General features: G+C 45.0%; 1 protein-coding gene and 1 long non-coding RNA gene across 3 annotated transcripts in view; one reads left to right on the forward strand and one right to left on the reverse strand.

The window, feature by feature from the left end:
* Nucleotides 1-27,538, forward strand: part of LOC130293862 (beta-2-glycoprotein 1-like) — a 76,574-nt gene that overhangs the window by 27,149 nt on the left and 21,887 nt on the right. For both annotated transcript variants that reach the window (XM_056543053.1, XM_056543054.1), the window contains exon 3: nucleotides 25,341-25,529. In XM_056543053.1, coding sequence (XP_056399028.1) covers nucleotides 25,341-25,529 — 189 coding nt within the window. The remainder of the gene's footprint in view (nucleotides 1-25,340; nucleotides 25,530-27,538) is intronic.
* The window catches only part of LOC130293863 (uncharacterized), a 40,567-nt gene continuing 25,783 nt past the window's right edge, over nucleotides 12,755-27,538 (reverse strand). Inside the window, exon 4 of the long non-coding RNA XR_008848318.1 lies at nucleotides 12,755-12,865. This is a non-coding gene — a long non-coding RNA (uncharacterized LOC130293863). The remainder of the gene's footprint in view (nucleotides 12,866-27,538) is intronic.

Here is a 27,538-nt window from a genome sequence, read left to right on the forward strand (position 1 = left end):
CTCTCCTCTGGTCCCCTGCAATCTGTTCCTGTGCCTCCCGCCGTGGAGGCTATGCAGGTCGACCGGTCTCGCCTGACACCTCAAGAGAGGACACGACGCCGTATGGAGAACCTCTGCCTGTACTGTGCTAGTACCGAACACTTCCTGAGGGATTGTCCTATCCGTCCTCCCCGCCTGGAAAGACGTACGCTGACTCCGCACAAAGGTGAGACAGTCCTTGATGTCTACTCTGCTTCTCCACGTCTTACTGTGCCTGTGCGGATGTCTGCCTCTGCCTTCTCCTTCTCTACAGTGGCCTTCTTGGACTCTGGATCTGCAGGAAATTTTATTTTGGCCTCTCTCGTCAACAGGTTCAACATCCCGGTGACCAGTCTCGCCAGACCCCTCTACATCAATTGTGTAAATAATGAAAGATTGGACTGTACCATACGTTTCCGCACGGAGCCCCTTCTTATGAGCATCGGATCTCATCATGAGAGGATTGAACTTTTGGTCCTCCCCAATTGCACCTCGGAGATTCTCCTTGGACTTCCCTGGCTTCAACTTCATTCCCCAACCCTGGATTGGTCCACTGGGGAGATCAAGAGTTGGGGGTCCTCTTGTTCCAAGAACTGTCTAAAACCGGTTCCCAGTAACCCTTGCCGTAACTCTGTGGTTCCTCCAGTAACCGGTCTCCCTAAGGCCTATATGGACTTCGCGGATGTTTTCTGCAAAAAACAAGCTGAGACTCTACCTCCTCACAGGCCTTATGATTGCCCTATCGACCTCCTCCCGGGTACTACTCCACCCCGGGGCAGAATTTATCCTCTCTCTGCCCCAGAGACTCTTGCCATGTCCGAATACGTCCAGGAGAATCTAAAAAAGGGCTTTATCCGTAAATCCTCCTCTCCTGCCGGAGCCGGATTTTTCTTTGTGTCCAAAAAAGATGGCTCCCTACGTCCTTGCATTGACTACCGCGGTCTTAATAAAATCACGGTTAAGAACCGCTACCCCTTACCCCTCATCTCTGAACTCTTTGATCGCCTCCAAGGTGCCCACATCTTCACTAAATTGGACTTAAGAGGCGCCTATAACCTCATCCGCATCAGAGAGGGGGACGAGTGGAAAACGGCATTTAACACCAGAGATGGACACTTTGAGTATCTGGTCATGCCCTTTGGACTGTGCAATGCCCCTGCCGTCTTCCAAGACTTTGTCAATGAAATTTTTCGTGATTTGTTATACTCCTGTGTTGTTGTATATCTGGACGATATCCTAATTTTTTCTGCCAATCTAGAAGAACACCGCCAGCATGTCCGTATGGTTCTTCAGAGACTTCGTGACAACCAACTCTATGCCAAAATTGAGAAATGTCTGTTTGAATGCCAATCTCTTCCTTTTCTAGGATATTTGGTCTCTGGCCAGGGACTACAGATGGATCCAGACAAACTCTCTGCCGTCTTAGATTGGCCACGCCCCTCCGGACTCCGTGCTATCCAACGCTTTTTGGGGTTCGCCAATTATTACAGGCAATTTATTCCACATTTTTCTACCATTGTGGCTCCTATCGTGGCTTTAACCAAAAAAAATGCTGATCCCAAGTCCTGGCCTCCTCAAGCAGAAGACTCCTTTAAACGACTCAAGTCTGCCTTTTCTTCGGCTCCCGTGCTCTCCAGACCTGACCCTTCCAAACCCTTCCTATTGGAGGTTGATGCCTCCTCAGTGGGAGCTGGAGCTGTTCTTCTACAAAAAAATTCTTCCGGGCATGCTGTCACTTGTGGTTTTTTCTCTAGGACCTTCTCTCCAGCGGAGAGGAACTACTCCATCGGGGATCGAGAGCTTCTAGCCATTAAATTAGCACTTGAGGAATGGAGGCATCTGCTGGAGGGATCAAGATTTCCTGTTATTATCTACACCGACCACAAGAACCTCTCCTACCTCCAGTCTGCCCAACGGCTGAATCCTCGCCAGGCCCGGTGGTCTCTGTTCTTTGCCCGATTTAATTATGAGATTCACTTTCGTCCTGCCGATAAGAACATTAGGGCCGATGCTCTCTCTCGTTCCTCGGATGCCTCAGAAGTTGATCTCCCTCCGCAACACATCATTCCACCTGACTGCCTGATCTCCACTTCTCCTGCCTCCATCAGGCAGACTCCTCCAGGAAAGACCTTTGTTTCTCCACGCCAACGCCTCGGAATCCTCAAATGGGGTCACTCCTCCCATCTCGCAGGTCATGCGGGCATCAAGAAATCTGTGCAACTCATCTCCCGCTTCTATTGGTGGCCGACTCTGGAGACGGATGTTGGGGACTTTGTGCGAGCCTGCACTATCTGTGCCCGGGATAAGACTCCTCGCCAGAAGCCCGCTGGTTTTCTTCATCCTCTGCCTGTCCCCGAACAGCCTTGGTCTCTGATTGGTATGGATTTTATTACTGATTTACCCCCTTCCCGTGGCAACACCGTTATTTGGGTGGTCGTTGATCGATTCTCCAAAATGGCACATTTCATCCCTCTTCCTGGTCTTCCTTCTGCGCCTCAGTTGGCTAAGCAATTTTTTGTACACATTTTTCGTCTTCACGGGTTGCCTACGCAGATTGTCTCGGATAGAGGGGTCCAATTCGTGTCTAAATTCTGGAGGGCTCTCTGTAAACAACTCAAGATTAAATTAAATTTTTCCTCTGCATATCATCCCCAGTCCAATGGACAAGTAGAAAGAATTAACCAGATCCTGGGTGATTATTTGCGACATTTTGTTTCCTCCCGCCAGGATGACTGGGCAGATCTCCTTCCATGGGCCGAATTCTCGTATAACTTCAGGGTCTCTGAATCTTCCTCCAAATCCCCATTTTTCGTGGTGTACGGCCGTCACCCTCTTCCCCCCCTCCCTACCCCCTTGCCCTCTGGTCTGCCCGCTGTGGATGAAATTTCTCGTGACCTTTCCATTATATGGAGAGAGACCCAAAATTCTCTCTTACAGGCTTCTTCACGCATGAAGAGGTTCGCGGATAAGAAAAGAAGAGCTCCCCCCGTTTTTTCCCCTGGAGACAAGGTATGGCTCTCCGCTAAATATGTCCGCTTCCGTGTCCCTAGCTACAAGTTGGGACCACGCTATCTTGGTCCTTTCAAAATTTTGTGTCAAATTAATCCTGTCTCTTATAAACTTCTTCTTCCTCCTTCTCTTCGTATCCCTAATGCCTTTCACGTCTCTCTTCTCAAACCACTCATCCTCAACCGTTTTTCTCCCAAATCTGTTCCTCCCACTCCTGTTTCCGGCTCCTCGGACGTCTTCTCGGTCAAGGAAATTTTGGCTGCCAAAAAGGTCAGAGGGAGAAATTTTTTTTTAGTAGACTGGGAGGGTTGTGGCCCTGAAGAGAGATCCTGGGAACCTGAGGACAACATCCTTGACAAAAGTCTGCTCCTCAGGTTCTCAGGCTCCAAGAAGAGGGGGAGACCCAAGGGGGGGGGTACTGTTACGCCGAGCGCTCCGGGTCCCCGCTCCTCCCCGGAGCGCTCGCTTCACTCCCTCCGCTGCAGCGCTCCGGTCACGTCCTCTGACCCGGGGCGCTGCGATCCCGCTGCCAGCCGGGATGCGATTCGCGATGCGGGTAGCGCCCGCTCGCGATGCGCACCCCGGCTCCCCTACCTGACTCGCTCCCCGTCTGTTCTGTCCCGGCGCGCGCGGCCCCGCTCCCTAGGGCGCGCGCGCGCCGGGTCTCTGCGATTTAAAGGGCCACTGCGCCGCTGATTGGCGCAGTGGTTCCAATTAGGGTTTTCACCTGTGCACTTCCCTATATTACCTCACTTCCCTTGCACTCCCTTGCCGGATCTTGTTGCCTTAGTGCCAGTGAAAGCGTTCCTTGTGTGTTCCTTGCCTGTGTTTCCAGACCTTCTGCCGTTGCCCCTGACTACGATCCTTGCTGCCTGCCCCGACCTTCTGCTACGTCCGACCTTGCTTCTGCCTACTCCCTTGTACCGCGCCTATCTTCAGCAGCCAGAGAGGTGAGCCGTTGCTAGTGGATACGACCTGGTCACTACCGCCGCAGCAAGACCATCCCGCTTTGCGGCGGGCTCTGGTGAAAACCAGTAGTGGCTTAGAACCGGTCCACTAGCACGGTCCACGCCAATCCCTCTCTGGCACAGAGGGTCCACTACCTGCCAGCCGGCATCGTGACAGTTTTCTTCTAATGACTCTTCCATGAAGACCATATTTGTACAAGTATCTCTTTATAGTGGAATAGTGTACCACAACTTCAGTGTCTGCCAGATCTTTCTGGAGGGATTGTGCAGTCAAACGTGGGTTTTGAATTGTTTTTCTCACAATCCATTCGAGCTGTTCTGTCTGATATTTTTCTTGGTCTTCCAGATCTTGATTTAACTTCCACTGTTCCTGATGACTGTCATTTCTTAATTACATTCCGAACAGAGGATATTGACATCTGAAAACGTTTTGCTATCTGCTTATAGCCTTCTCCAGCTTTGTGAGCGTCAACTATTTTCAGTTTCAGATTTCTGGACAACTGCTTAGAAGAACCCATGGTGCTGATTGTTGGGGCAAGGTCAGATGAGTCTGGGCATTTAAGGCATTTAAAACTTTTGAGATTGACATCATCTGGTCTTCCCAGATTATGATTGAGAACAATCCATGATTAGTGATGTCGCGAACATAAAATTTTCGGTTCGCGAACCGCGAACGTCCGCAAAAGTTCGAATTTTAAAACCCACAGGGACTCTTTCTGACCACAATTGTGATTTAAAAGTTGTTTCAAGGGGACTAACACCTGGACTGTGGCCTGCCAGAGTGGGATCCATGGCAAAATTGACATGGAAAATTACATCGTTGATGCAGAGTCTGGTTTTAATCCATAAAGGGCATAAATCACCTATTATTCCTAAATGGTTTGGAATAACGTGCTTTAGCCCCCTTTAGGCAGCATATAGTTAGATCCCCCCTTTAGACAGCACATAGATTCCCCCATATTAGGCAGCACATAGTTAGAGCCTCCCTTTAGGCATCACATAGTTAGATCCCCCCCTTTAGGCAGCACATAGATCCCCCCATGTTAGGCAGCACATAGTTAGAGCTCCCCTTTAGGCAGCACATAGTGGGATTTGAACGCAAGGCCCCAGTGCTGCAAGGCAGCAGTGCTAACCTCTGAGCCACCATGCTAACCTTAGCATACATCTAATATCCACGGTTGCAAAAATGGACAGAGATGTCAGTAGAAAGTACCTGAAAAATTAGGCATGTACACATGCCTGAAAAATTTGGTATTGTTGCAGCCGCTTCTGTAGCAGCGGCCATAAAAATTGCAGCACCATAACAATTGCAGCAGCAGAGGCCAGAAAAATTAGGCATGTACACATGGATGAAAAATTGGGTATTGTCGCAGCCGCATCTGTAGCAGCAGCCAGAAAAATTGCAGCACCAGAAAAAGTGCAGTAGCAGAGGCCAGAAAAATTAGGCATGTACACCTGGCTGGAAAATTTGGCATTGGCATTCAGAGTTCAAATACAGCAGCGTGTGGACCATTTTTAGGCCAAGGCAGGTCCTCTGATCAGGCCTTGTTCAGTCAAATGTATCGCCCAGTGTCAGTCCCTTCGGGATCCATCCCTCATTCATCTTAAGAAAAGTGAGGTAATCCAGACTTTTTTGACCAAGGCGACTCCTCTTCTCAGTGACAATACCTCCTGCTGCACTGAAGGTCCTTTCTGACAGGACACTTGAAGCGGGACTAGTCAGAAGTTCGAGCGCAAATTGGGATAGCTCAGGCCACAGGTCAGGCCGGCACACCCAGTAGTCAAGGGGTTCATCGCTCCTCAGAGTGTCGATATCTGCGGTTAAGGCCAGGTAGTCTGCTACCTGTCGGTCAAGTCGTTCTCTGATGGTGGACCCCGAAGGGCTGTGGCGATGCGTAGGACTTAAAAAGCTCCACATGTCCTCCATCAACAGCATGTCTGTACAGCTTCCTGTCCTTGCCGGCGTGTTTGTGGGAGGAGGATTACTTTCACCGTTTCCCCTGTTAGATCCCTGTTGTGCTGTGACATAACCCTTATACGCTGTGTACAGCATACTTCATAATTTATTTTGGACCAGCAGAATCCATTCCGCATTGCTGAAATGCGGTAACATGTCAGGCACATTATGTTTATACAGGTAGTCTAGAAGCGTGGACACCCAGTACAGGTAGTTCTCCTTCATCCTTTTTATACGAGGGTCCTTCAACAGGCACGACAGCATGAAAGACGGATGCCGAGCTACTCATGTCCCATTCCTCGTCCTCAGTGATGTCAGGGAAGGTATAATCTTCTTCCCCCCGAGCCACGTACAACACCACGGGAACCAGATAGGTGACAAGGAGCACCCTGGGATGCCTGCTGTGGTTGGTCTTCCTCCTCCTCTTCAAAGCCACATTCCTCCTCTGACTCCTCTTCCTCACAATCCTCTTCCAGCGTTGCCGCAGGTCCAGCAAGCAATGCTGATAAGGCTGTTTCTGGTGGTGATGGTGTCCACAACTCTTCCTCTTCACGCTCATCTACTTCCTGATCCAGCACTCTTCGCAGGGCACGCTCCAAGAAGAAAACAAATGGTATGATGTCGCTGATGGTGCCTTCGGTGTGACTGACTAGGTTTGTCACCTCCTCAAAAGGACGCATGAGCCTACAGGCATTGCGCATGAGCCTCCAGTAACGTGGCAAAAAAATTCCCAGCTCCGCGGATGATGTCCTAGCACCCCGGTCATACAAATATTCGTTGATGGCTTTCTCTTGTTGGAGCAGGCGGTCAAACATTAGGAGTGTTGAATTCCAACGTGTCGGGCTGTCACAAATCAAGCGCCTCACTGGCATGTTGTTTCGCCGCTGGATATCTGACAAGTGCGCCATGGCGTGTAGGAACGCTTGAAACGGCCATACACCTTCCTGGACTGCTTCAGGACATCCTGTAAGCCTGGGTACTTGAGCACAAAGCGTTGTACAATCAGATTACACAAATGTACCATGCACGGCACATGTGTCAACGTGCCCAACCTCAATGCCGCCAACAAATTTTTTCCGTTGTCACAAACCACCTTGCCTGAATACACCACCTAGCAGCAACCTAGCTATCGCTTTCCCTATACAGCAGGAGCAGCTTCTCTAACCCTCCCCTTCCTAAGCCTGTAGCATGCTGAATGAGGCTAAAATGGCGTCCGTGCAAGAGGTAGGAGGGTCTGGAAGGGAGGGACTGATGCTGATTGGCTGTAATGTGTCTGCTGACTCTAACATTGCAGAAAACTTTGACCCTGTGAGTCAAAGTATAGGGGGCAGATCGAACTTCACATATGTTCGCACGGCAATGCAAACGCGAACATGCGAAATTCGCCGGGAACTGTTCGCCGGCGAACAATTTGCGACATCTCTATCCCTGACATTGGCAGGTCTCAGCTTTGCAAAGGGGGCAGTGCATGCTATAAATTCTGCAGGGTGCCCAAACTTTTGCAGATGCCATTTTTTTGTTTTCTGTTATTTTGAAAGTGTAAATGATGGAAATAAAATCTAACTTTTGTTGACATATTATAAGAATGTCTAATCTGTAATTTGATGCCTTTTGTAGATTTTTCCATCTTTCCTTGGCTTCTTTACGCACATTAATACAATTTTTTACCTAGGGTGCCCATACTTTTGATCCCCACTGTATCAATAATGCAATTAAAATCCCCCCTATTGTCTATCTGTTGTGAAATTAACGTAAAATGTATTTTGTTATGTATTATAACTGAACCCCCTGTGGAGAAATTACTACCAAACGCTTGAAATTCATAAGAACCCCATCTCTACTTAATTGACATAGTATCTTTAGTTAGGTGTATTTCTAACAAACACATAACAGATGAAAGATGCTTATTCACGTAGTCAAAAACTGCACATCTCTTATTGCGATTTTTTAATCCTTTGATATTACAAACCAGTATCTGGGTCATGTCTCAAAAAAGATTTAAAAAAAAATAATAATTTTTCCCTCGTACTGAAACCATTGTCCAATGTTTCAGCACGAAACTCTAAGGTAGTATTTAGCCCTACCCCAAAGGCCCCCAAAACAATTAACAGTAACCATACAGTTGCTCGCTGCAATATAAGAAAATATTACAGATTATCTTATAAACCCTTTTGATCTAACCATGTTGCTGCTTCCATCGGATCACCAAAAAATATAACAGAGTCATTATATATTACTCTTAATTCAGCTGGGAACATAAGAGAGAATATAAGCCCTGCATCATATAATCTTTTTTTTAACAGTAGAGAAAGCAGCTCTTTGAATTTGCATAGCCTTCAAAAATGTTTGTGTTATTGTATAGAAAGGAAGTTTTACTCTCTCTGGCAAGTTTCAGCACTTCATTCCTGTCCCTGGAGCAAAAAAAAACGTAGCCAGGATTGTTCTAGCTTATGCTCCTGGTGTAGGGGCTCTATCAGTAATGAGGTGTACCCTTTCCACACTGAAAAATACAGAAAAATTCTCTGCTCCCATATTCTCTTTTAGCCAAGACTCCAGAAAGACGATTATTACCATCGTTCTCCTGAAAGCCCAGAAAACAAACATTATTCCGCCTGGCCCTATCTTCAATATCCTGAATTTTGCGTTGTATTATACCATTTTCTTGAGCTGCTTTCTCCGCTTATTAATATGCAACATTTGCCCTTTTCTCTAGTGTTACAATCTTTGATTCAACATTTTTAATTTTCTCTCCAACTTTCGCAAGATCAGCTCTTATTAGTGAGATTTCTGATGAAATTCCTCCTGTCTGGGTAGTAAGATATTCAAGCGCTTTGGTGTTTTTCTGTAACTCATTAAATGGGTACTCCTGTGGAAAACTTTTATTTTTAAATCAACTGGTGCCAGAAAGTTAAACAGATTTATAAATTACTTCTATTAAAAAATCTTAATCCTTCCAGTACTTTTTAGCGTCTGTATACTACAGAGGAAATGATTTTCTTTTTGGAACACAGAGCTCTCTGCTGACATCATGACCACAGTGCTCTCTGCTGACATCTCTGTCCATTTTAGGAACTGTCCAGAGCAGCATATGTTTGCTATGGAGATTTTCTCCTACTCTGGACAGTTCTTAAAATGGACAGAGATGTCAGCAGAGAGCACTGTGGTCATGATGTCAGCAAAGAGCTCTGTGTTCCAAAAAGAAAACCATTTCCTCTGTTGTATTCAGCAGATAATAAGTACTGGAAGGATTAAGATTTTTTTATAGAAGTAATTTACAAATCTGTTTAACTTTCTGGCACCAGTTGATTTATAAAAAAAAAAAAAAGTTTTCCATGGGAGTACCCCTTTAATCCCTTCATGACCCAGCCCATTTTCACCTTCATGACCTGGGCATTTTTTGAAAATCTGACCACTGTTACTTTAAACATTAATAACTCTGGAATGCTTTTACTTATCATTCTGATTCCGAGATTGTTTTTTCGTGACATATTCTACTTTATGGTATTGGTAAAATTTCACTGATATTTGCATCCTTTCTTGGTAAAAAATCTAAAAATTTCATGAAAATTTTGAAAATTTAGCATTTTTCTAACTTTGAAAGTCTCTGCTTGAAAGGAAAATGGATATTCCAAATAAATTACATATTGATTCACATATACAATATGTCTACTTTGTGTTTGCATAAAAAAATTGACAAGTTTTAACTTTTGGAAGACACCAGAGGGCTTCAAAGTTCCACAGCAATTTTCCAATTTTTCTCAAGATTTTCAAAATCGTAATTTTTCAGGGCCCAGTTCAGGTTGGAAGTGGATTTTAAGTGTCTTCATATTAGAAATACCCCATAAATGACCCCATTATAAAAACTGCACCCCCCAAAGTTTTCAAAATGACATTCAGTAAGTGTTTTAACCCTTTAGGTGTTTCACAGGAATAGCAGCAAAGTGAAGGAGAAAATTCTAAATCTTCATTTTTTACACTCGCATTTTCTTGTAGACCCAATTTTTTTATTTTTACAAGGGGTAGAAGGAGAGAAATCACCCTAAAATTTGTAACCCAATTTCTCTCGAGTAAGGAAATACCTCATATGCGTATGTAAAGTGTTCGGCGGGCGCAGTAGAGGGCTCAGAAGGGAAGGAGCGACAATGGGATTTTGGAGAGTGAGTTTTTCTGAAAGGGTTTTTGGGGGGCATGTCCCATTTAGAAAGCCCCTATGGTGCCAGAACAGTGGACCCCCCCCCCCACATGTGACCCCATTTTGGAAACTATACCCCTCATGGAATTTAATAAGGGGTGCAGTGAGCATTTACACCCCACTGGCGTTTGACAGATCTTTGGAACAGTGGGCTGTGCAAATCAAAAATTTTATTTTTCATTTTCACAGACCACTGTTCCAAAAATCTGTCATACACCAGTGGGGTGTAAATGCTCACTGCACCCCTTATTACATTCCGTGAGGGGTGTAGTTTCCAAAATGGGGTCACATATGGATATTTATTGTTTTGCGTTTGTCAGAACTGCTGTAACAATCAGCCACCCCTGTGCAAATCGCCTCAAATGTACATGGTGCACTCTCCCTTCTGGGCCTTGTTGTGCGCCCCCAGAGCACTTTGCGCCCACATATGGGGTATCTCCGTAGTCGGGAGAAATTGCATTACAAATTTAGAGGGTCTTTTTTCCCCTTTACCTCTTGTGAAAATGAAAAGTATAGGGCAACACCAGCATGTCAGTGTAAAAAATTTATTTTTTTACACTAACATGCTGGTGTAGACCCCAACTTCACCTTTTCATAAGGGGTTAAAGAAGAAAAAGCCCCCCAAAATTTGTAAGGCAATTTCTCCCGAGTACGGCGATACCCCATATGTGTCCCAAAACTGTTGCCCTGAAATACGACAGGGCTCCAAAGTGAGAGAGCGCCATGCGCATTTGAGGCCTGAATTAGGGATTTGCATAGGGGTGAACATAGGGGTATTCTATGCCAATGATTCCCAAACAGGGTGCCTCCAGCTGTTGCAAAACTCCCAGCATACCTGGACATTCAATGGCTGTCCGGCAATACTGGGAGTTATTATTTTGCAACAGCTGGAGGCTCCGTTTTGGAAACAGTAGCGTACCAGACGTTTTTCATTTTTTTTGGGGGGGGGGGCTGTGTAGGGGTATGTGTATATGTAGTGTTTTTTACTTTTTATTTTAGGTTAGTGTTAGTGTAGTGTAGTGTTTTTAGGGTACAGTCACATGGGCAGAGGTTCACAGCAAGTTTGCCGCTGGAAGTTTGAGCTGCAGCGCAAAATTTGCACCATCTCAAACTTGCAGCACTCACTGTAAACCTCCGCCCATGTGAGTGTACCCTGTACATTCACATTGGGGGGAGGGGGCAAACATCCAGCTGTTGCAAACTCCGAGCATGCCCTTTGGCTGTCCGTGCATGCTGGGAGTTGTAGTTTTGCAACAGCTGGAGGAACACTGGTTTGTAAACACTAAGTTAAGTAATAAACTTTCAAGTGTTTTGCAACCAAACTTAGTGTTTCCAAACCAGTGTGCCTCCAGCTGTTGCAAAACTACAACTCCCAGCATGCATGGTCTGTCAGTGCATGCTGGGAGTTATAGTTTTGCAACAATTGCAACAGCTGGAGGCACTGAGGTAGGAAACGGACAATGTTTCCCAACTAGTGTGCCTCCAGTTGTTGCAAAACTACAACTCCCAGCATGCCCAGACTGCCCAGGCATGCTGGAAGTTGTAGTTCGGCAATATCTGAAGGATCATATGTTGACGAACTACAACTTCCAGCATGCTTGGGCAGTCTGGGCATGCTGGGAGTTGTAGTTTTGCAACATCTGGAGGTCCACAGTTTGGAGACCACTGTATAATGGTCTCCAATCTGTGCTCTTCCAGATGTTAGAGAACTACAACTCCCAGCATGCCTGGACAGACTGAGCATGCTGAGATTTGTAGTTTTGCAAAATCTGGAAGAGCACAGATTGGAGACCATTATACAGTGGCATCCAAACTGAGGACCTCCAGATGTTGCAAAACTACAACTCCCAGCATGCCCAGAAAGCCAAAGGCTGTCTGGGCATGCTGGGAGTTGCAGTTTTGAAACTCACAGAGACAGTAGTGAGATCGCTTTACGGCGATCTCACTGCTGCCAATGAAGATGCCGCCCTGCTGCCGGAAACTCACCTCCGCGCCGCCGGGACCGCCTGGAGGACGTCGCTCGCACCGGGACCGCTCGGGACACCGCTCGGACGGGTAAGTGACGCCGGGGGACGGGTCAGGGACACTTAGCAGAGCGGTGTGTGTCCCGATCCCTGTGATCCGGACTCACACACCGCGCTGCTAAGTATTTTCATAGTGAAACGCTGCTATCAGCTAGTCAGATTTGACCAGCTGATAGCAGCGATCGCTGGGGGGGAAGTGGGGGATGAAACCCCCCGTGGTCACATGGTAAGATGGCTGGCTATCAGTGATAGCCACCATCTTTCCGGGCGCTGCGGGATGCCGCGAGTAGCGGCAAAAATGTTCATGACTTACCTGTATGTCATGGGTCGGGAACACCTTGCCACCCATGACGTACAGGTATGTCATAGGTCAGGAAGGGGTTAAGTATATCCTCTAGAACTGATGAGGAGGGTGTAACCAAATTAATTTGCGGTGAGTCCTGTGTTCCCTCTTCCCCTTCTTCTTCCAATATAGCATATCGTGAGCCTGTTGACAATTCAGTATTTCCCTTATGGGACTTATCTTTGTTGCTTCTCCCTCTCGTGTTTGCAGCTGCCGCTGGAGACTTGAGAAATGTGTCCATCTTCCCAGTGTTATTCTTGTCTTTTAATGGACTCCCTCCTCCTGACCTCCTTGGATTGGATTTTGGAGCCATATGGTAATTAGGACAAAGCCGGAACAGTATTCTGTTTACAACTAACAAAAAGGCATATGTAAACATTTTATATCATCAATCTGTTAGCATCATATGGTGGGAATGATAGTCTTCATAATCAATATCCAAACAATAAAAATTGTGTCTATTTTAAAACTCTTATAGCAATACTTTGAGAATTATAACATATTGCATTATCCGTGTCAGCCCCCCCCCCCTCCACAACAATTCATATTTAGTAGTATTTAATACCTTACAGCGAAGTCACTCAAATATATGAAGACAAAGTTCTCACTCAGCTCAGCACCAATATTGCAATAGTTCCTCTGTCCCTTTAATTCAAATACACTGAAAGGAAGAGAGGAGAAGTTTAATGGGGGAAACTGTATGTTTCCATATTTGTGGGGGTCTAAAAGGTTATATATTGCTTAACCTCCACCAACAATCCAAGCTGTATAGTTCTGCAGTAACCACTCCCATTAGCCTCTGCCATTATATTCCCAGTAACAAAAGGAGAGGGATAATATGCAAAGCAGATTAATACTAGCTGCATTTGTTATTTATATCTTCCGCAGCCATCTTAATACAGTATATTGGTGTGTTAACCAGTACCTCCATGCCGACAGCACTGTTATACCATGTTGATAACGCCCTTCTCTCAGGCCAGCACCTTTATAGTGGACATAGCATTTGCTGCCACTTGTTTAGTTATAGTCATCTCCAGCCTCATTACATATCTCAAGTCTTCAATAAATCAGCAGTCCGCCAGCATGCTCTTGCAACTGTCCTGTGTATACTGCACAGCAAAGTTCATTGCAAAAGACCATTCCAACTCACCCTATATTATCACAAAAAGAGCAGAGAGGAGCAAGCCATGGTCTCAGTCACAGCTGCTTTAGCCCAAGCCCGCCATCCACATGGCGGGGAGAGGGCGCCGCTCAATTATAGCCACTCAACTTAATATCACAATCCTGGCCATATCCCACTGCCCAGAATATAGATCCGTCCATGGCCGGCAACCACCCAGGGTGGCCTGGACACCACCCACCGGCAGAGCTGTCACATCAGATCGCCTTCTCCACCTGCATCTTCGTGGCCCTCACAACAGGTGGGATCCACTGCCACATCCATCGTTGCCCTGTCTGCGCCGCTCCAGCGGTGGGATGCAGGGGCAGACACACAGTGTGCAGCGAGGTACGGGAAGGAGGGTTTGAGAGGGGGAGAGCTCCCTGGCAAGGCCGACACTCGTGCGTCTACATCATCATGCACCTGCGCCTTCCTCCTCCGAACACCACAGGCTCATAATTTAATTTACCTTTCTCACATGCACTAGAATATGTTTTAGAGAAAGTCATTTAAAGGGGTTTTCTAACCAATATTAGATGGGTAGAGTGCCAACACTTAGCACCCCTGCCAATCAGCTGTTTGCCAGAGCTTCTGCGCAGCTATACAATTAGAAAAAGCAGATGACCATAATGTACAGAGCCTTCTGTTTCATGCTCTTTTTCACCTTGAATGGCAGCGCCAAAGCTCTGGCTAAAAATTGATTGTCTGGGTACTGACACCCCACCCATCTTGTATTGATCACCTGCCATGTGGATAGGTCATCAATACTTTTTGCCTGGTAAACCTCTTTATCAAAATGTCTCTTGTGAGTGGAAAAAAACTGGAGAGCCCCCATGTGAACAGAGCATATAAACTGCATGCAGATGTTGTCCTTAGTTGCATTTAACCCCAGGGCTACATGTCTATACTGCAAACAACATACTGTAGTAAAAGAGAAAGATTTTTAGTACTGCACAAACCCTTTAGTTGCAAAATGGTAGAAACTTTCTTTTTTTCTTTCAGATCATCAAACAGGTTACAGTAGAGGAGAACGGTAGGCGGGATCAAGCGGAAACCCCGCAAAACAGATTTGTCGCCCACAAGCTCCACAGAGCTCTCAATTCTCTTCTTCTCCACTGTAACCTGTTTGATGTTGTAAATGAAAAAAAGAAAGTTTCTACCATTTTTCAACTAAAGAGTGAGTGCAGTACTACAAATCCTTATTTCATTATATTGATGGCATATGATTTTCTCAAGTTACCAGCACCCCCGATAGACAACATAAACATCATACAGGAAATATCCCAGCTTCCGCTAAATAATAGGACACAAGCCGAGCTACTGTATTCTCTCTGTATCGATACTGCAAACAACAGCTCTACTCTATATACAGCTGGTAAACTGTAAAGGTAAACTGTAGTGCAATATAACAATATACTGTAAGCTATAGATTGCAGGTGGTCCAATCTCTGGTGCACCCCGCGATCTCCTGTACAGGGCCGCAGCAGTATGCTGGAAGGGGGCATTCTGTCCCTGCATGACGTGACAGGTGACACGCCCGCTCCATGTATCCCATGGAGATACATGGAAGGGGCATTTCTGCCGCTACTTTCTGCTGGGGATGACACGGTGCTTCCTGCAGACTAAAGTGGCCCCGTACAGAAGTTAGCGGGGGGTCCGACCATTGGGGACCGACCGCAGCGGTTGGACCCCCCGCGATCTATAACTTATAAGGGGATAAGGTATATTGTACTACAGTTCTCCTTTAAACTTCTCTATGTTTCATATGAAGTATTTTTTAAGACAAAAATTATATACTATAAGTACAGTTAGTACTATTCTTTACAATTTACAGTGATAAATTACAAAAGGCAATGACCACGTCTATCGATTCTATAATACTGCACATCATAAAGGCAGTAAAAAGAGCTTCACTGTGAAATATGACTAAGAATATGAATAAAATATCAAAAGAAGGGATAATTTTGTGCCAGGGGAACTGCACTGTAAAATTAAAGCCCAGTAAAACGTTTATCACAGAGAAACATCGGCCTTACTCCCTGGCACACATGTTGCAGAGGAGGGCATTGCGGAAACCCAGATGCTCAGCCTGTTAAAATGACTTTTATCACCAAAGGGAAGGTGACCAGATGGTGCTGTTTCCTCTAATGTCATCATACACATATGACTTATTAAAGGTGCAAGCTGTCATAAAATGATTCTGTTCACACACAGAGAGCATGAATACTGTTTAATGAAAGAAAACCCCAAAGAGATACATGAATTTCAAATACATTGAGGCTTTCCACACATCTCACAGCCTGAAGCCAGCAAGTGATTTTTTTATGTGATGGTTCAATAATTTTTCTTAGCATTGCAAACACATTGATCACACGTGTCTGCTGCCATTACCCTTCTGCTAACTGTGTTCTGTTAAATTTGGTGAACCTCAAAGCAGAGTGAACTGGAGTTAACATTATACAACTGATACAGTACACAGGGTGCACTAAAATAACCAGCTGATAGTTATGATAAGCTATCTCTTGTTCATGGTTTTGAAGAGGTTTCCCAGCCTTCTGGTTAAAATTATATAAAAATGTTTATGTTATATAATGGGTTTCCTAGTAACTAACACGTTTCAAGCCTACATGGCTCCTAGTTGTAGTTGTAGACTTCTTTCCAAAGCAGCTTCAGGGTACCTGGGGGCAAGCATGCAGGTCCAAGCGACATGTAAGACCACATACATTCTCATCTGATGAGTTGTACATGGACATTCTTTTTTTGCTTTGTTGGATCCCTAGTACTCCCTGCCTCCTATCTGCACAGTAAATCAGTTATCACCCTTAAACAGTCCGCCACACACTGGAACCTAACACAGCAGCCTAAAGATATGCTAACACCTCACATATAACATAACCATGTACTGTGCTTCAAACACAATCTATGATCAGCTCACCACAATGAGAACAAGTCTACCAAATATGCATGGATCAGCTAACAAGTAAAAATAAGAGACCCAGCTATTTTGGAATCCAGTATAAATTCTTCCTTTATTTCATCCATTTATAATATAAGCCATGTCAAATATACACAGCCAACATGATGGGAGGAGTACAGACATCCTATGCATTTTGAGGCTTATAAATTCCCTTTAAATATGAGAACCCAGTTTACATTGCCCCCATGGAATTCATGTACATGTTTGGCGACCTAAGTGCTTCCAATATTTTTGTAAAAAGCATATGCATATCCTTCTTCCCAGTATCCCCAGTAGACCATGAATAGCCTTATAAGACTTCACACACCTATGGTACTCTTTCCAAGGAAAATCTCTTCGGTTTCACTCACTATTATTAACAACCCTTCTAGAGATGAGCGAACTTTTGAAAAATTTGATTTGGTCGATACGCCGAATTTTTCAAAAAAATTTGGTTTGATCCGAATTTATTTGTGGCAAATCTACAATATAAACAGCTATTTCTGGACTACAGAAAGCCTCAATAGGGGTGTAGAACACTTTGCTTTGTTCTAACACGCATATGGAGTGTGCTGGGGTAGTGACACGACAGATACGGGCACAATGAAAGAGCCTGGAGGCGGCATCATTATGAAAGGACCATATAGTGGCTGAATTGCACAGTGTGGAGGTGTTGGCAGCATGAGGAGACCATAAAGTGGCTGAATGACACAGCATGGAGGTGTTGGCAGCATGAGAAGACCACATAGTGGCTAAATGACAGAGCTTGGATGTGGCTGAAGCATGAGGAGACCTTACAGTGGTCTCCCTAAGATGAATTTTGAAATTTAAACTGAAGATTTAGGGTATCAAGTGCTACCATAAAATAATTTAAGCCCAGACCCAGTAAACCATATATTGGCTGAATGGCACAGCCTGGAGTTGGCTGAAGCATGAGGAGACCATATAGTATCTGAATGGCACAGCCTGAAGGTAGCTGAAGTAGGAGCAGACCATATAGTGTCTGAATGGCACAGCCTGGAGTTTGCTGAACCATGAGAAGAGACCATTTTAGTGGCTGAATGGCCCAGCCTGGAGTTTGTGGCAGCATAAAGAGACCATATAGCGGCTGAATGGCACAGCCTGGAGTTTGCTGAAGCATGAGAAGAGACCTTTTTAGTGGCTGAATGGCCCAGCCTGGAGTTTGTGGCAGCATAAAGAGACCATATAGTGGCTGAATGGCACAGCCTGGAGGTGGCTGAAGCATGAGGAGAACATATAGTGTCTGAATGGAACAGCCTGGAGTTGGCTGAAGCTTGAGAAGAGACCATAGAGTGGCTGAATGGCACAGCCTGGAGTGTGCTGAAGCATGAGGAGACCATATAGTGTCTGAATGGCAAATCCTGGAGATGGTGGCAGATGAGGAGACAATAGGGTCTCACAATCTCTAAGAATTAAAGATTAATTTTGAAATTTCCATTGAAGATGTATGGTACCTAGTGCTACCATAAACATAATAGGTAATGTCCTAGGAACAGCAGCATCACTAAACCATGTAGTTGCTGAATGACACAGACTGGAGCTGGCTGAAGCATCAGTAAAACAAATGTTGAATTAATGACGCAGCCTGAAGGTGGGTGAAGCATAAGGAGACCATAAAGTGGCTGAATGAGACAGCCTGGAGGTGGCAGCAGCATCAGGAGTCTTGAAAGTGACACGGTGACAGAGTGGTGCGTTGGGTGGCACTACTAGTACCCGATGACGAAGGTGGGTGAAAAAAGGTCTGATGCGGAGGAATGTTTGTAACTGGGGAGCAGCGCCTTAAATCTGTTTGGCACTATCCATATTTGTGAAGTGTTGGTGTGGCACTATGGTCAATCTACTCTCATACATCCGGTATTGGTGGTTGTAAATCCTGGCTGATCCATGCCTGATTCATCTTCACAAAGGTCAGTCTCTCCACATTTTTCGTGGACAGACGAGTTCTTCTTGGGGTGACTATGGTCCCCGCTGCACTAAACACCCCCTCTAATGGCACACTACTGGCCGGACAGGACAATTTTTCCAGGGCAAACTCTGCTAGTTGCGGCCACAAATCAAGTTTGGCTGCCCAGAAGTCCAGTGGATCTTCAAGGTGTGTTGGCATGGGCATGTCAAGGTATGCCATCACCTACTGATTTTGGTCCTGGTGTACCTGCTGCTGATGAATTTCTTCACTATGCGAGTGAAGAAAGCTACTCATCAGCGACTGTAGACTCAGGCTTCTGCTGATGGAGCTGGTACTGCTCCTGTCACCCCTCCCCAGCAGCCATGGCAGTGGAAGGTGAGCACAGGGAGCCCCCCAATTCAGTCCCGCAAGAGGATGGACAATGACGTCGATAGGCATCAGCCAACTGACTACATACAATGCCTCTGTAGTAGGTCACTTTGTCCTCCCTCTCAGTGGGTGTAAAAAGGCCCTTATTTTGTGGGGGTCCAGTAAAGTGGGGATCCTGAAGTTATCCCGCTGCCGAATGGTGACAATTCGGCTGTCACTACGCAAGCAAGTGAGCATGCATTGTGCCATTTATGCAAGGGACTTGGAGGGACTCCCTGCCTCCATCTCCATTGCATACTGCCACGGTGTGTCTGGGTCCTCGGTCTCGCCTTCCTCATAACCCTCTAGCTCCTCTGGCTGCTCCTCCTCTCCTGTCAGATTACTAGAAAAACCGCCCATATAGCGAAACCTAAACTGTGCTCCACTGTGCCCCTCCCCCTCCTCCTCTAGTTCAGCCCCCACAGGGCTCATGTGGCCGTGAGATAGAGGCGCCACATCTCCAGTGCCCTGACCAGCCATCGTTTCCAACACGTGTTGTAAGAAATGAAGCAGGGGAATGACGTTGCTCCTCCCATAATCCTGGCGACTTACTAATAATGTGGCTTCCTCAAAGGGCCTGAGCAAACGGAAGTTGTCATGTATGAGGTGCCAATGGTTCACATTGAAGTTACACAGGGGAGTACCTTTATCCGCTTGGATCATCAAGAAATCGATGAAGGCTTTTCTCTGTTCTTACAGTCAGTCTAACATATGGAGGGTGGAATTCCAACGTGTGGCAACATCACAAATCAGACTATGTTGGGGGATACCGTTCTGACGCTGCAGTTCAAGGAGGGTGTTCTTTGCGGTTTATTAGTGGCTGAAGTACATGCAAAGTTTCCTTCCCAATGTTAGGATGTCTTGCAAATGGGGGGGGGGGAACACTTCAGGAGCTGCTTCACAACCAGATTGAACACATGTGCCATGCAAAAGCGCATGGCTCAGCCTTCCCAGTCACAGCGCATGCAAGATGTTCTTCCCATTGTCAGTCACCATGGTTCCCATTACCAGTTTTCGTGGAGTAATCCATGCTCTGATTTCTTTACGAATGACTTTTAGCAGTGTGACTCTTTTCGCCAAGGCAAACCATGTGAAAAACAGCGTGACACCGCCATGCCCTGCACACATGGTATGTTGAAGGGCCACTAAGATTTGTCTGGGCAGTGGAGGCTAAGGACACAGTGGAGGATGAGTCACACACTGTCACAGGTCCAACGGCCTGAGAGGGTGGAGGAGAAAGCAGCATGACCTGTCCAAGGGTGTGTTGTGGCTGTGCAGGAGCCACATTCACCCAGTGAGCGGTAAAGGACATGTATTGTCCCTGGCCATAGTTACAGCTCCAGACGTCGGCGCTGCCGTGCACTTTGGTAGACACCGACAGGCTAAAGTACTGGACTACCTTCTCTTCCACAAAATTGTGCAGGGCTGGTACTGCCTTCTTCGCAAAGAAATGACGGCTTGGCACTCACCACCTCGGCTCGGCACAAGCCATCAGTTCTCTGAAAGTTGCAGAGTCCACCACTTGAAAAGAGAGGGACTGCCGCACCAGCAACTTAGACAGGAGCACATTCAGCTTCTGGATGAGTGGGCGCATACTGTTGTCTCTTGGACATGGCTTCGCAGATGAATGGTTGGCGGAATGGCTGACTAAAAGTAGGAGGAGCAGGAGCATCTGGAGCAACAGAAGGAGGGTATGACACACAGCTCCCTTCAGCTGAGGTGGTGGAGCCTTGGCTGGCTGAAAGAGGGAGCAGCGTGCCACTGGGTGATGCAGCAGGCTGGACCACTAAATTGGAGCCACGGTTCTCCCAGGCCACTTTATGGTGGCAAAGCATATGTTGATGCAGGTCAGTGGTGCCAACATTGGGACCCTGGCCACGCTTTAAGTTTTGCCGACATATCTTGCATGTGGCTATGTGAACTTCCTCCGGATGCTTGATGAAAAACTGCCACACCACTGAGTAGCTGATTTTCCCACCAACAGTCTCCAGGAAGCCCTGTTCCACTACCTCCCGGGAAGGAAGGCTGCCGCAAAGCAGGTGGTTTCCCCCGGGCACTAGAATTTCCACTTCTGCCACCATGCTGAATGCCAACCATGCTACCACCTTGTTGGCTCAGCTGCTGCCTCACGGGCAACCTGCAACTCTCTTCTCCTGATGATGATGAAGCCCCTTCTGCACCCGGCTCCCAATTGTGATCGGCTTCATCATCGTCAACAAGTGTCTGCACGTCACTGATGTCCTCCTCAGGTTCCCCAACAGTGTCTGCTTGAGGACCCTGAACCCTGGCAACATCACCTCCCACGTCACTCTCCTCATAACTATTTGCCCGCCTAGCGGAGGAAGCAGCGTGTGTCTGCTCCACTTCTTGGCTGGGCAATAGCTGCTGAATGTCCTCTATTAGATCATCCTCAGTGAATAGTGGAACTGAACCCACAGCATAAGATACTTCTGTAGGGGAGGGAACCGTATAGGACAGAGGCAATGGGAGGACAGGGACTGCTCCCGGGCCATGCCAACTGAGGGTTGTGTCTGAGGAACCCACCGACTGTTGACTGGGGGTATCAGATGTCACTTGTGATGAAGTGGATGACCGTGTTAACCAATCAATGACGGCCGATGGGTTGCTGGTCGAGACACAACCGCTAGCTGATACCGAGAGCTCAGACCTCTCCACTCCTGCTGCCACTAGTCTGCTGTGACCTCTTCCTGATGAATTTAGGCCTCTGCCACTCCTCTGTGCACGTCCTGGAACTTCTCTGCGTGACATACTTAGTGCGTAAATGAAGGGAGTACAATATGCTTCACTACGCTTAAAACAGCATTTGTCTAGAACAGCAGCAGGTGTGTACTTTTGCCTGGACTTTCACAGTATCTAGGCCTTTGACAGATTACCAGGTGCAAAATAGTACACTACTTAGATGTACGTACAGTACAGACCAAAAGTTTGGACACACCTCCTCATTCAAAGTTTTCTTTATTTTCATGACCATGAAAATTGTAGATTCACACTGAAGGCATCAAAACTATAAATTAACACATGTGGAATTATATACATACCAAAAAAGTGTGAAACAACTGAAAATATGTAATATTCTAGCTTCTAGCCACCTTTTGCTTTCATTACTGCTTTGCACACTCTTGGCATTCTCTTGATGAGCTTCAAGAGGTAGTCACCTGAAATGGTCTTCCAACAGTCTTGAAGGAGTTCCCAGAGATGCTTAGCACTTGTTGGCCCTTTTGCCTTCACTCTGCGGTCCAGCTCACCCCAAACCATCCCGATTGGATTCAGGTCCGGTGACTGTGAAGGCCAGGTCATCTGGCGCAGCACCCCATCACTCTGCTTCTTGATCAAATAGCCCTTACACAGCCTGGAGGTGTGTTTGGGGTCATTGTCCTGTTGAAAAGTAAATGATGGTCCAACTAAACGCAAACCGGATGGAATAGCATGCTGCTGCAAGATGCTGTGGTAGCCATGCTGGTTCAGTATGCCTTCATTTTAAATAAATCCCCAACAGTGTCACCAGCAAAGCCCCCCACACCATCACACATCCTCCTCCACACCAGCACACCTGTGAAGTGAAAACCATTTCAGGGGACTACCTCTTGAAGCTCAACAAGAGAATGCGAAGAGTGTGCAAAGCAGTAATCAAAGCAAAAGGAGGCTACTTTGAAGAACCTAGAATATGACATATTTTCAGTTGTTTCACACTTTTTTGTTATGTATATAATTCCACATGTGTTAATTCATAGTTTTGATGCCTTCAGTGTGAATCTACAATTTTCATAGTCATGAAAATAAAGAAAACTTTGAATGAGGAAACGATAAGACAAAATGGAGTGTATTAAATAAAATATACATAATTACAGTGCAAGGGGAATTAATAAGGGATTATTATCAACTCCAGGGATACAAAATACCCTACAAACATGTAAATTATAAATAACAGCACCCAAAACCCATTCCTTGTTGTAATAAATAATTAATAATTTAATAAACCCGGGTACCAACCCAATTCCATTAGATGACCACCCCATGTGAAATTCTAAAGTGCTATGTGATAATAATATATAAACCATATTGGTATATTGAAGATTATATATAGAATAAAGTGTAACTTGTGCTTAAAAGGGTACTCCCACCCTAGACATCTTATCCCCTATGCAAAGGATAGGGGATAAGATGTCTCATCCGGCACCCACTTGCTTCTTTTCCGGAAGCACTGGAGGGTCTCGGTCGCGATCAGGGGAACGGAAGTCCGTGATGTCAGGACTCCGCCCCCGTGTGATGTCATGCCCCATCACCTCAATGCAAGTCTATGGAAGGGGCCGTCACGCCCCCTCCCTTAGACTTGCATTAAGGTGACTAGGTTGGGAGTACCCCTTTAATTACACACCCATTAAAAGACCTAATCACTTGTATATTATATTACAAAATCAATATTTATATTTAAGTGTATATAAAAATCATTAAAAAAAATTGTGTATCAGTGTATAAAAAAATGGTGTAAAATTAGTGTATATCATGGTGGTGTACCACCCCCCCCCCCCCCCACCCCTCCAAACCCACAACAAAGACCATTACCTAAGGCCCTCCCCCCCATTCACTCGCTATACTCACCACTCCCTCCCCCACCCATTGTGTCCCCACACAAATACACCAAAAACCCCTACACCCCTATCACAAGTGCCCATATCAACACTAACTTCACCCTAGGAAGCTGGGGTACCAAACATAAAATCCATAATAATTCTATATAAGGGTGTTTGATATATTTTTGTGGAGTGAGTTTAAACTATCCGACAGTTAAATAATATACACCATAACAATTATACATAAACTACAATCATTCTATCCTTTAGATAGATAGAATGTAGGTATGTGGTATGCACTTACGAGGGAAGAAAAATGCAGTACACTTAAAAAAGTATCTGAGTACAACACCAGCAGGTGAGTACTTTTGCCTGGACTTTCACAGTATCTAGGCCCTTGACAGATTAACAGGTACAAAATAGTACACTACTTAGAGGTAGGTATGTGGTATGCACATATGAGGGCAGAAAAATGCGCTACTGAATGCTTCAAAATTTATTTGAGTAAAACACCAGCCAGTGATTACTTTTGGCTGTCCTTTTACAGTATCTAGGCCCCTGAGATATTAACAGGTACAAAATAGTACTCTACTTAGATGCACATATGTGGTATGCACTTATTAGGGCAGAAAAATGCGCTACAGTACACTTAAAAAAGTATCTGAGTAAAAACACAAGCCGGTGAGTAGTTTTCACCCAGACTTTCACAGTATGTAGGCCCTTGACAGATTAACAGGTTTAAAATAGAGAAGCAGCGGCAGCAGGATTCTAGACCCCAGGAAAGCCAAGGGGAGAGAAGTGGGCAGCGACGGTGGTCTCTGACCCCGCAAAAGCCGCGATTCTGCTGGGTCAGAAACAGTCTATCAGGGTATACACATGCTCAGACACGCACCCTCATTTTACCAAGGATATTTGGGTAAAAAACTTTTTTTTATCCAAATATCCTTGGAAAAATGAGGGTGCGTGTTATAGGCCGGTATTTCATGAAATTCGTAATGAATTCGGGTTCCTCAGCTTCAATTCGCTCATCTCTAAACCCTTCTCAGTAGCTTCTAGATTCAGTATATTCAGACACCGACCAACAGCTGCAAGGGCATCATCAGCTTCTTCCTCCACCATTTGTGGGTTTAATTTGATACAGGTGGTGGCAATTTAAATATTTTTACTACAGAGGGGAACTAATTAAAATGATTTAATTTTAATATAGGATGTATTTTGAACAGATTAATTATTACAGTGGACAGGTGAACATCACCTAGCTGTGTCTGCATACTTAGGGTCTATTCACAAGGGCGGAATTTCTGCACCAATTCCGCTTCTGCTTCCTTGGGTGGATTCTGGCTTGTGCGGATTTTGTGTGGAATTGGTGCGGAATTTGTGTGGAAATTCAGAAGTGTGGAATCCCATAGAAGTCTATTGGGCTTTCATTTGAGGTCATCAACGTCAATTGATGGTCATCTGTATTTATTCCCTGTGTCTTGGTTACATATGTACATGTTGTTATAAATTACTCTTGCACTTTATGTGATTATAGCTATATATGTAGTTGTTTCTCTTATGGGAAAAGGAATATCTATGCAGTGCAATGCTTTGAGTACCATTTTTCTGATTGCTGCTGAATCTTTTAAAGTGATTTTAAATTAAATGTATTTAATAAAGTTTATTCTGGGTTTATTTACTGATGTTGTGTTCAGTGGCTGCAATAGGTATTATTTATAAGTAAAATGTTCTGTATTGTATTTGCACTGTACTTAATACATGTATTTACACTGGTCTCTGTGTTAAAGCCCGCAGCAGTTGCCCATGGCCTGTAATCCTTGAGAATGCTAACACATCTTTGAAGCAGGAAACATGGAACTTTGGAGATCAGATGTTAGTGCACTGCCATCCAGGATACAAAATGGCCAATGGACAGGAGATGGCACAAAGCCGTTGTCAAGGAGACAAGAAGTGGAGTGTGACAGCACCCTGTGATGGTAATAGCAAAGTGACATGATTCATTATTATTTTAGCACTGTAATTCATAATAATGCTGCTCACATGTGGAGTCTCGGCAATCTTTCTATTTGCATTTTTAAACACTCTACCAGTGGGAATGCCAGAAGGTGGACCTGGGTGCAGCTGTTCTCTCTGTCAGTCAGGAGGAGAGCCTACTTATTCCCAAGCACACTGTAGATCCCATCCACTTAACATGCGGATAAATGCCTTAATAAAGAAATATTAAAGTATATGTCCTTTTGCACTAATCTAAAACATGGCTATAAAATGGGGCAGGAAGAAGCAAGCAGTAATGGCATGACTCTTTATATGAACAGCCTATAAGCCTAAAATACTAAGACCATGTTCACACAGTGGAATTTTTTTTAGACGAATTCCATGGAAATTCCTATTGATGTCAATAGGATTCTGCTGCACCTTGCACACAGTGGAATTTCCCTGGCAGAAACATCTGCCATGGAATTCTCGATTTCAGGGTCCGCTTGGAAATGCATTGCCTATATAAAGATGGCATATTTCCGAGTGGTCCTAGCGCCAACAGAACATGCAAATGTGCAGAATGTCTGCCTGCGTTTTCCAGGCGCACATTCTGCAAATTTTACACTGTGTGGTCATACCCTAAGGATTAAACTAAGCTTTTTACACCTGTTTTATAATAAATATATAGCGCTTTTTCTGTCTTTCACTTTTTAGGCACATTCTTCAAGAATTTTTTGCAATTTTTTTGCCATGCTCATGCTTTTTTGCTTCTGGCCACAAAGAAAGCCTTTTACACTGTCAAATTTCCGTTATGGTCCCGTATGCTCCGGTATGGTCAGTTTGACATTGATGTATCACTTTGGGGGAACCCCATCCGGGGCATTCTGTTGTTTGTACATTGTATCCTGCATTATGTAAACGGGCACTTGCCAAGTACACATTGCCATGATTAAGATCTAGGTTTTAGCTTGAAACGTGTTGGCATTTCGTTTTTGTTTTGTTTTTCACATTATTTGTTTTGTCCTATGCACATCCCTTTAAAAATTATGAAGTTTTAATATTGTTACTATCCTGGGAAAGCTGGAACCCATCTTTCCTTGCCTTCTTTGCTGCACGGAATGCGACCCGCTGAGTGATCTGTGTTCCCCATCACATCATTGAATATCGTCTGAATGAATCATGTCCGTAAGGGTGGTGAGCTGAGCAGCATTTTTTCTATTTTTTGTTCTTTTAAAATTGATGGCCTATACTCAGGGAAGATCATCAATATTAAATTGGTAGGGATCCATCTGAGCTACCCTGCCAATCAGCTGTTTGACAAGGCAGCAATTAAAGAAGTACATACAGTGTAAATCACACCATCTTATAGTATTCCTACAGTGTCATTTGTTTCATCCAAGCTCTTCTTCATTCAATCTCTCCTCGACATCTGCTCTCCTGTGTGTAAGAGCTGAAATGCCTTACAAAGAGACATAAGGGAGATAAGGGACTGAAGTTATATGTCCCTGATGCATCATTTACTGCACTTAGATATAAGTCAGAGAAGAGCAAGTGCAGTGATACGACACTACCCCCTCTCCCTGGGCTGCATTATGTAACCATATTAGTAGGTAAATTAGAATCAAGATGGTATTCAATCCATGTCACATCAACTAAAGGAATATACAAGGCATACATAAGAACCTCTACATTATGCCCTAGCCCTTTCTGCACTTCATAAGCAAAACAATCCCAGAGTGTTTTTTAACCCCTTCATGACCCAGCTCATGGTTTTTTTTCCTCCTTACCTTCTAAGACCCATAACTTCTTTATTTTTCAAATGACAAAGTTGCATTAGGGCTTATTTTCTGCTTGGCGAGTTGTACTTTCCACTAATTCACTTATTTTTGTATCATACAATGTATTACAAAGCCAGAAAAATATAATATGTAGGACAAAAATGAAAGAAAAAAAATATGGAATCGCACAATTTTGTAGGGCAATATTTGTTTGGGATTTCAAAATACAG

Source organism: Hyla sarda, chromosome 10 (assembly GCF_029499605.1).
Source record: "Hyla sarda isolate aHylSar1 chromosome 10, aHylSar1.hap1, whole genome shotgun sequence".
NCBI lineage: Eukaryota > Metazoa > Chordata > Amphibia > Anura > Hylidae > Hyla > Hyla sarda.